The sequence below is a fragment of the Alternaria arbusti genome, assembly GCF_024043155.1.
Source record: "Alternaria arbusti strain BMP 1465 chromosome Unknown scaffold_1, whole genome shotgun sequence".
NCBI lineage: Eukaryota > Fungi > Ascomycota > Dothideomycetes > Pleosporales > Pleosporaceae > Alternaria > Alternaria arbusti.
The window spans coordinates 1,183,836-1,193,563 of NW_026249941.1; the positions used below are offsets into that span (position 1 = coordinate 1,183,836).

At 51.7% G+C, this 9,728-nt stretch overlaps 6 protein-coding genes across 6 annotated transcripts; 3 read left to right on the plus strand and 3 right to left on the minus strand.

The window, feature by feature from the left end:
* Positions 1–797: 797 nt before the first annotated feature.
* J4E86_000425 (uncharacterized protein) lies at positions 798–1,726 on the plus strand (the record flags this gene model as incomplete). Its single annotated transcript, XM_051440999.1, has 2 exons — positions 798–1,039; positions 1,219–1,726. The coding sequence occupies 2 exons, from the start codon at positions 798–800 to the stop codon at positions 1,724–1,726; spliced, it is 750 nt and encodes a 249-aa protein (XP_051307170.1).
* A 762-nt stretch (positions 1,727–2,488) lies between these two features.
* On the minus strand, positions 2,489–3,118 carry J4E86_000426 (uncharacterized protein; the record flags this gene model as incomplete). The annotated part of the gene is made up of 1 exon (XM_051441000.1): positions 2,489–3,118. The coding sequence occupies one exon, from the start codon at positions 3,116–3,118 to the stop codon at positions 2,489–2,491; it is 630 nt and encodes a 209-aa protein (XP_051307171.1).
* A 740-nt stretch (positions 3,119–3,858) lies between these two features.
* J4E86_000427 (uncharacterized protein) lies at positions 3,859–4,693 on the plus strand (the record flags this gene model as incomplete). The annotated part of the gene is made up of 3 exons (XM_051441001.1): positions 3,859–4,194; positions 4,304–4,471; positions 4,559–4,693. The coding sequence occupies 3 exons, from the start codon at positions 3,859–3,861 to the stop codon at positions 4,691–4,693; spliced, it is 639 nt and encodes a 212-aa protein (XP_051307172.1).
* A 1,379-nt stretch (positions 4,694–6,072) lies between these two features.
* Positions 6,073–6,569, plus strand: J4E86_000428 (uncharacterized protein; the record flags this gene model as incomplete). The annotated part of the gene is made up of 2 exons (XM_051441002.1): positions 6,073–6,080; positions 6,140–6,569. The coding sequence occupies 2 exons, from the start codon at positions 6,073–6,075 to the stop codon at positions 6,567–6,569; spliced, it is 438 nt and encodes a 145-aa protein (XP_051307173.1).
* A 471-nt stretch (positions 6,570–7,040) lies between these two features.
* Positions 7,041–7,826, minus strand: J4E86_000429 (uncharacterized protein; the record flags this gene model as incomplete). Its single annotated transcript, XM_051441003.1, has 1 exon — positions 7,041–7,826. The coding sequence occupies one exon, from the start codon at positions 7,824–7,826 to the stop codon at positions 7,041–7,043; it is 786 nt and encodes a 261-aa protein (XP_051307174.1).
* A 995-nt stretch (positions 7,827–8,821) lies between these two features.
* Positions 8,822–9,592, minus strand: J4E86_000430 (uncharacterized protein; the record flags this gene model as incomplete). Its single annotated transcript, XM_051441004.1, has 1 exon — positions 8,822–9,592. One exon carries the CDS (start codon positions 9,590–9,592, stop codon positions 8,822–8,824), a length of 771 nt encoding a protein of 256 aa, XP_051307175.1.
* Between the last annotated feature and the right edge of the window lie 136 nt (positions 9,593–9,728).

Here is a 9,728-nt window from a genome sequence, read left to right on the forward strand (position 1 = left end):
ACCTGGCCCAATAAAACTCCTCTTCCGTTTCTCCCGGTGTATCATTTATAGGTTGTCTACATCCTTCGGCCTCTTACTGACCTCAGGAACTATCACCGTGATGGACTCCACAATTTCATTACAATCGCTTCAGTTTGGGTGAGCAGAAGAACGATCTGTGCCTATCCAGGCGGCGAAAAGTCTCGCATTGCTTTGCTCGTGCTCGCCAGCATAGCAATCATCATCGTCGTTCATGTTAGGTTTCTTTACTATTCCAAGGTTGCCTCAGTACCAAGAGATAATAATGACCTTGACTGTAACAAAAGTGATTCTTGGCTAGTTCCTGCACAGTAAAGAAGCCCCACGACGGCGTTGTATGTATGAGGGTAAGGCCTTACGTCAGGATTTAGACAGGTTAGCTGGGGCTGTGACTACCTAAGGATGCTACGCCTTGTAGAGAGTGAGGAGGTGCCAAGGGCGACAGTGTGATGATGTATAGCTAGTGTGTGAGCGGTGGAAATTAGATAGTTCGGGGTGCAATAAGGAGGCAGTTAGAAATCAAAGGTACGTTATACGTGCGAGGGCGTTGAAGGGCGCTCAAAGGGCTGAAATGGATGTTGCTACGCCTTGTACGACCTGACTGCGCCACACTAAAGAGACAGCATGTTAGAAAGGCTTTCCGCCCTCGGCTTCTTCCCTCCAACCCATTACCATTTTGCCAGCTGAATCCCACCTGCCAAGCCCGCAATATTCATTTTCCAAATCGCAAGTGCAAAAGATATTCACATTCAAAATTTATTTTCTACATCACTCAAGCAATGGCAGGGCTTACTGATAACAACGAAGATAACTTCAACACACAAATGCTTGCCGCTATCGAGTCCAACGACCTCGCTACCCTACATGATGTGATGTCGAAACGCGAGGCTGAAGGTCCTGATGCTTTGCGCTGGGGTAACGGATTGAGCGATGCCCTCAACGAAGCATTAGAGCTGGCCCGGTACGACATGGCCGAAGAGCTTTTCAAGCGTGGTGCTAGGTGCACTGATTGTACCATAGGGTATGTTCTGGATGGGGCACGTCGGGAAAATGAATGGAACACGAAAGCCATCGATGTAGCGCTGGCGTACGGTTGGAATATCAACGAGCCCTATGAGCATGTTGGCAGCGCTCTTGTGTAAGCCTTCGCTACCCTTCTGGAGACCATATGACTCGCAGAAATAACTGACAGGTAAACAGATCCATCGTCAGTAACGCGGAGACAGGCCCAGGATATCCCGATGGCGATACAGCTTGCCTAAAGATCGCTGCGCATCTATTGTCAAAAGGCGCCCATGTGGACGAGAGCACCCGGACGAACGAGAACCCGCTCGAAATAGCCTGTGCGAAAGATGACAGGCATATGGCAGCGCTATTGTTGGCACATGACGCATCGCTGGAAGAGGCGCCCAAGGCACTCCTCAATGCTGCCCGTGAAGGCAGCATTGACATTATGCAGCAGCTTCTGGATCGAGGCGCCGATGTCAATGCACACCCGTACGGAAGACTCGAGATAATCCCTTGCCAACTAGAGGACGAAGGTTGGGGCTCTGCGCTACATTGTGCCGTTAAACACCACCATACCGAGGCAGTCTCATTTCTCTTAGAGAAAGGCGCGGCCAAGGATTACAGGAACATGGTGGGGTTGACGGCTTTGGATCTTGCTCGCAAATTGGGACATGAGGATATTGTGCGGTTGTTAGAGTAGAGTGATGACCACGTATGCAATCATCTACCATGAACAGCAGCATTTCTTCTTTGGAAGTTTTGTTAATGAACCCGTATGCAGAGTGCTGGATCCTGGGCTGATATCGCAAGAAGGTGTAACTTTCGCCCGACATGAAGACCGATCCATGCACCGGATGCTGTGACATCGACGCGGATCTGTCCAACGTTGCATACCAACACAATATCAGCGATAACTATAAGGGTGCAAGTTTTGACCAAAAAAAAAAGAAGTATTGATTTACACATGAGCGTGCGAACTCGTTAACAGATGGTTTGAGGCTCAAAGAGATGGACTTGACAAACTGGTGGGTTGAGATCACACCGACCACTCATACGCTGATCGAACCCGCCCTCAGGAGCATCTCTGAGTATCTGAGTGGAACTTAGACACAAACATTTAGCAACCATCTATATCGACAATAGGCTTGATTCTAGCAATACAAACACCGAAAAAGATGCATCATTCGACGAATGTAAGACAACGCGAGAAGCCGACGATAACGGCGGGGGGTTTTAGGTCGTCGAAGAAAGCTTTGTTACATGTTCGTCAATGCCGTTGCACTTGAAGCAGCGATGGTGAGGACGCGTAGGAAACAAGGGAGAAGAACGACGACGTCGATGGATCTGCGTGGCTATATGGTGTCTAAGTGCTTGGTAGTGTCACCACGTTAAGGCGATCGCGGCGATTCTATGAAGCGATCAATGCGATGATAGTCGTCCAATCCCGAGCACACTTCTCCAATCACAACTTCACTTCCTCCCACTCTCCTCCCTGCGGAAAACCCAAGTGGAATCTCCCACATTTCGCAAAACTAAACACTGCTTCTTCTGCCATGGTGAAATCTACGACTTTCCCTCCAAATTCCTCGTTTGCGTCCAGGAAGTGTGCATGGATCCGTGGGCCGCTGATAGCCTTCATCCAGGCTGGCACCACGAAGCCGAACACCGTACCGTCGATTGCATTTCTGCTGGGCCCATCTTCGAATTCTATCGAATCAAAACGACCAGCGATCTTAAAGGGCATAAGAGTATTCACGCCCTTCGCTGGACCCACATCATCTGATGAAACGAGCTCATCAAGGGCTTCCAGCGACATCGACCCGATCTTCAGACGAAATGTTGGCTGGTATACTGTGACCAATGCGAAAGGAAGGCGTGCATTCATGGGTGCTGACTTTGCTTTACCATCCTTGGTAAGTGCGTACGCTTGTCGGTCTTTCAAAATCATGAGACTGCCATCTTCGTAAACACCAATGCCATCTGTGCCGTGGGAAGTAAGGTCAGCGGTTCGCGGTTGGCCTTGATTGAATCCGGCGTTGAGAGCTGCGTAGGTGGAAAATTGGAATATATCGTTTGGTATTGAGCCAACCATGATGGAAAGTACTGTAAAATTCTGTGATTCGGGTGATGGTATCTGGTGTTTGATAACTAGATATGTTGGAGTTCGAGGTTGGGTAGGTAAGGGTCCGGGCTTAGCGGAGAGCCGATCTCCGACTCGGCTACCATATCAGCCCTGCGGTGTGTGGGCGTCATCCCTAGGCGTTCTCTTCTACATGCTTATTCTGTTGTACAGATGGAGGTTCTAGATGAACTCATTGATGTGCTTTGCGAAGCAGTACTCGGCAGATCTTGAGCTTTCAGTGTTTCTACTCCATGTCGCCTTCTCGACTCAGACCATCGAAATTCCGCGTGATACATCTTTCTCTTTGCGGCTTTTACGTCTTTAAGTTCCGATTTCCAACGTGATCGGCCGTAATAAGTACATGGAAGCGTCGAAATTGTGAATATCAGAGTAGGAAAATGCGATATGTACCGTACGACTGTATCTCTTCCTCAATGTCGGTTGATACTGTGTTGGTCGTGTCTTCTCAGGCCAAGTTAGTAGCTCATTGCAATGATTTCACTAGTCTCGAGATCTGAGTTTAGTGCGATGTCTTGGAAATGTTGTTGGAATCACCTTTCTTGAAGGTTGAGTGTGAAGGGAAGCAAGCCAATAACACGATCGCTTATGTAAGTGATTTAGCGCGAACCGTCGGAAGCTCAACTTCACCATCCAAACGGCATCTTTCCCAAGCAATTGCGCAGCCCGTCTGCTCCAATACCTCGCCAGATATGCTCCCAACAGCCCTTCGCGCCCTGCGCTCTCGCAGCGCAGCGGCTTCTTCCCGCTCCTTCGTCCGCTACACCTCCACCGCGACGACCAGCAACCAGGTCCCCGCTAACGACCCTGTCAAGCGCGATGCGAAGCCGAACGTTTCCGAGACCAATGCGATGCCTACATCTTCCGAGGGTTCCTTCGACAAGGTCTTGCAGGAGTCTCCAGAGACAGCCGAGAAGTTGAGGGTTGAACAGGCGCCGAACTACAAGGGCATTTGGTCGCGGAGCCAAAACCCGAGGGAGGTTGCGATGAGTGGGCCAAGATTTGAGCAGAGCATTATGGAGGACCAGGTATGTCGAAATCCCCTGGAGCGGACATTATAGAAGAAACGGAAACAACCGTGGAAGAAAGGGTTGGTTTATGCAGGGGAGATTCATATGCTGACATAGATTCGTACAGCCTCGCCCATACGCCGCGATCGAGCTCATCCACAAGCAGCCCGTTCGCTGGACGCACGACCGTACTGTATCCTGTGACGGAGGCGGTGGCCCTCTCGGACACCCAAGGATCTTTATCAACGTAGATAAGCCTCAGATCTGCTGGTGCACATACTGTGGACTTCCATTCGTAAGTCTCCACTTGGATTATGTCTAATTCAGCTTTCCGATACTGGAGCTGGTTATCTCAATAGAATACCGCTAATTACCTTCACAGGCACACGAGAAACACCGACCGCTCCTCGAAGCCACCCCTGAGCACGAGCTATCATACCCCCTTGGACCCAAAGGCGATGCGGCGGAAGTGAACGAAACGCAGAAGGTTACGGATGAGCCGCTTGCACAGCGATAGAGCGAGGCAGTCACAAGAGCGATTGGGCTGGTGTACATATGCATTGCAATCGAGACATTGACAAACTATCGTTTACCATCGTATTGAGGTTGCGGCCATTCCCAGTCTTCAAGAGCGATACAACCCATACGCATCGAAATTTACGGACTCTGAAATTGAGCTCCGCTCTGATAATATCATGCGAAAGCAAAGGGCATTCTCTGGATAGATGGCTCTCGCGACTCAAGTCGAGCCATGTTCTACTTGACAGCGTCGAGTGATCATGCTCCATCGTTGTGAGACAGCTTTAATGTGCCACTTCATAGGACTGAGAAGCAAGCACTATAAGCACAACAATACTGACATGCTCTGGGCTCTTATCTCTATGTCACTTCCAGCACATATGAGAATACAACCGACCCTGGCGGCGATGACAAGGAGTAGAAAGGCCCTCATTTGAGCTACATCGCTTATGAGATCGCGGTCTGAGTTGAGAATCGGTCTCACTTCCACAAGTGTTAGGTCTACGTCAGACATCAGCATGCGTCAAACCTGAGCATGTTGGTATATGCTCGTTGTACATGTGAGACCCAACGAGCTCCACTTTTGCACAACACCGGCTCAAAGAAAGCAAACTGCATTGAAGATGGATGATCTTTCGGCCTTCTATTCTGTGAAAGCTTGATATACTCATTGGCTCATGATCCGAAGGTACAAATTCCGATGGCTTCCTCTACGTCAATTGAGTCTGGACACTTCAAGTGAGGGTATCGCACGCGCAGTCCCTCTTTTGCGGTCAAAATGGTGCTTTCCACGTTGATAATGGTGTGCATATATCTGCTACTGATCCAGTGATTTCGGAATAACACCTAAACACGTACGAAACGCGTCCTGAGAGCCTTGATGGTCAGTTGAAGTCATTGCTGATAAGATGAAGGCGGAAAGAGAAAAGGACGAGGCTGTGCCTGGTGGAAAGACCTCACTACGGGTGATTCAGCACTGGCTCAACGTGGCACACCATTCTTACTGCGTCAACGACCACACAGCCAAAACATATATTATGTGCGTATGTTGGGTTGGAAAGTTGGAAACGAACATGCTCTTTACATTCCAGATGACCTAACCCCACCGCGACACTCCTCTGACGTCACTGCACCCCACATAACGCGACTCAACTCTCCGAACTTTAGCTCAACGCAATGCCGCAACCACACTCTACAAGCTCACACCTAACGACCTTCTTGATCGTCTTTATCTTCGTAATCGCGCTATTCCCAGGACTCTTTGTCGGTATATTCTGGGCGCCCTACAACAGCCTCGCAAACTACCTTGTGCCAACACCCCAACCGCGCGCAAGCGTACTGTGCAAGAGTCCAAACGTCTGCACCTCCGTTCCAATTATGTCTTGGTATGTCCTTGTGTTTTGTACCTATACAAAGTGTCTGTTAGTTGTTAACAGTTCCCTAGGGCACAAAAATCCCTCACCCTACCCAGTCGGTCGCGCGGCTCCTACCTCATCACCGACCACATCCTCAAAGAAGTCCCCGAGATCAAGAACTACAAGACTGGCCTACTGAACCTCTTTATTCAACACACATCGTGTGCGCTGTCTTTGAACGAGAACTGGGATCAGGATGTTCGCGCGGACATGAGCACAGCGCTGGACCGCATTGTGCCGGAGGACAAGAAAGGACAGGGACTGTACCGACATGATGCAGAAGGCAGCGATGACATGCCCGCACATGTCAAGTCTGCGTTGATTGGCGCGAGCGTCACGATTCCGATCACAAATGGAAAGCTGAACACGGGCACATGGCAAGGTATATGGTACCTGGAGTTCAGAGATTCGAAGCACACACGGAAGGTGGTTGCCACGATTCAGGGAGAGAAGATGTGAAGTGCAGGAACTTAAGATGGACCTGTTCGCGAGCGACGTGGAGTCTGTGTTGGACTCGATGAGTCTTGCATGAGGAACTTGAAACGTCAAGGATATAATAACGAAACAATACCATAAGAGTGGGAAGTGCGAGAGCCGAATCCGAATGTTTGAGCAGTATGTTATGTTATTATAGTCTATCGTGCAGTCGCAATTCCGCCGTCGCTTTTCTGACCCTCCCAAGAAACACTCCTGATAACGCCTGTGCTTCATAACCTCAACGCCAATGTCATGGTTTGCTGCTTCGTATACCTAGGCAGAAGTATCCACCGCCCTATACATGAACAAAATCGTGGAAACCGTAGATCCTGTCACTCCGTTGTCTCATTGCCGTTGATGCCTAACGTGATGTGGACCACTCCTTCTTGTCCGTATCATCAACCACTTCTTGTCTCTGATGAGCGCGTCGCTAGCTGTGGAAGAACGCTCCGATCATGCGCGGTGGAAGACGAGGAAGCCAACGTCAGCGTCCATCATCCATCGGCCAGGATGGCACTCGTTCTCAATCTGGTAGTAGGACCTGAGATGCCACTCGCCATTGAGCTCGCGACACCAGAAAGGATCGTCGTCGCGTGCATCTGCTGGCCTAATCTTGCGCGGGTCGTACGAGCCACGCTCAGTCGCGATCCTCCGATTTTCCATCTGGATGTCTTCGCGCGTAGGACCTTGCTGTGTGTGACCGTGAACGTATGCTGGCCTTGTCTCTCTGACCGTCCTTGGGCCTGAGAAGCCTTGCGGTCCTTGTGGTTGACTGTTCGTCACATGATATGTTGTAGTAGTTGTACTTGGTCCGGGTGGATAGGCGTGCGCCGAGTAGCCGTAGCTAGGCACAGTGTTGTAGTAGGTCCTCTGGTAGGGGTAATAGAAGTTAGCAAGTGGGTACAGCGAGCCATACAAGTTGTAGTTGTAGTAGCCATAGCCACCGCCATAGGAAGGGTAAGAATAATTTGAGGCATAGTAGTTCTGGGGAAAGTAGTTGGTGGCGTAGGTTTGAGGGTACAAGGGACGGGTGTATACCGCAGGTTGGTAGGCGGCCACCCCGTATCCGACACCCATACCGACGCCAACGCCTCCGAGCCCACCGTAGGCATAGCCGCCGCCTATGACGCCAGTGGGCGCGGCGCCATTCGCGGCTTGGCCGGCATAGGAGAGGAAACCGCGTTGGCCGTAACGAGGGTTGTAGATGTATTGGTGGCGGGGCTTTGGGTACGCCTCCATTGCAAGAGTTGATGGATAAGGGCCGATCGGACGATGACTAGGAGAGTTGTGAAGGAGGCAAGTCGCGATGGCGGTCGGTGGGAATTGCGCGGTTACAGTGGAGCAGGGCGAGAGGAGGAAGGAGGTGAAGGTCGGAGTGAGATACAGCAAGATCGAGGGAAAGATGGTGTCGCGGCAGTAAAGGCCGAGAGCCACGCGATGTTCAAGAATACATGCGAGCCAATGATGGCGGGGCAAGGCAGCGGTGTAGTAAAGGGAAGTCGCAAACAACCGCGATCGGGGCAACGAAAAACAAGCGGGAACTTACCATTGCGGGATTGAGCGGCACAACGTTACGAGCACCGCCATGGTATCCGGTACCGTACGTATATGCAGACGAATGACCGGGATGCCCACCTCCTATAAACCCTCGAGGAACCATGGCCTGGGAGTGGCCGCCCGGGATCACACCCCTGGAATAACCTCCAGGAACGACACCACTTGGGTATCCGCCGCTGTACTGAGAGTACCGATTCGGATATGTGACTGCCCCGCTCATATAGCGGCCTCTGGGGGCCTGGTCGTAGTAACGCGAAGGGTAGTACGAGCCGCCGAGGCCATACCTGCGGCGTCTGGACATACCAAAGCGGGGATAGTAATCCTCGGTGTAGTAGCGCTGGCCATTGCGGACCTCAAATCTGGACTCGTAGCTGTAATCGTCGTCGTTGAAGCACATCTTGCTGGCCGTGGAATTGGGCTGGATAGGGACTGGAGATGAGGGAAAGAAACAGCCGAGAAAGCCGACAATGAGCGAAACAAACGGCGGCCTATGACGCGAATGACAAGATGAGGGAGATACAGACTTCACCGCGATATCGATAGTAAGGCGTGACTTGGGAAGTAGCCAATCGAGAAATGCTTACCATGTATCTGCATTCAGCGATACAATGGTATGTACAGTACAGACCTAGAGTACCTACCGAGGGCCTGTCTGCAACTAGAGCCCACTTGGATGATCAAGTCTTTCCATTTCCACTCTTCGGTATAGGACCTCCTTCGATAGCACCAGTCCCCGCTCCAGGCGCGCCGCTCCCCTTCTTCCCAAACATCGCGCGGAACTTCTTCAAGACCGGGGCGACCGTCCATCGCGCAAAGGTGGGAGTAGCCCATACGCTGAACACGATTCTCGGAATCAAGAACATCTTGACAATCGCGTAAGCCGTCGCAAACTCGACGACCAGCCTGACACCGCCTTCGCTGATGTTCCACGCCTGATCCACCTTCCTCAACCTCTTAGTCTCGCTGCCGATGCCGTCGTCATCGGAATGTGACAACAAACCCTGACTCTTCATCCACTGCCTCTGTTTGTCATCCTTCCGGATCTCGTCGACCTCACGTTCAGCTTCCATCGCTTCATCGCTGCGTATCCAGCCCTTGCGCTTGAAGTACCGACCGAAACGCTCGACGCCTGACGCTATCCAAGCCCCTTCTGCGAACCACGGAGGCAGCCAGTGTGTGTAGTGGAAGTAGCCAGCGAGGCCGAACAGAGGGATGACGGCCGTGAGCTCGTGGAGGATAAGGAACGACGTTATGTGCGTGACCGGCGCATTTCCGAGCGCATTGGTGTACTTGTGCAGGAATCTTGGTAAGCGGCGATTGAAGCGCTCGATGCGCGACTGGGAGGACGCTGGGGAGGCTGGCGGCTCTGTCGCATAGCGGCGCGTATGTGGGCTGCGAAGGAGCTGTGGTGGGCGCGCAGCCGCCCGCAGGATGGCTCGTCGTAGCATATTGGCTGTATCAATCCCTCCTCCTTTTCTCAACCTTCCGGCCCGAGTGGCTCCCTGTGCCTTCACGGGTGTTGTGATTCCATGCGGAGAGCTGCCACTGCGCGTTCGTCGTATGACGAAGCCGTCGGAACACTGA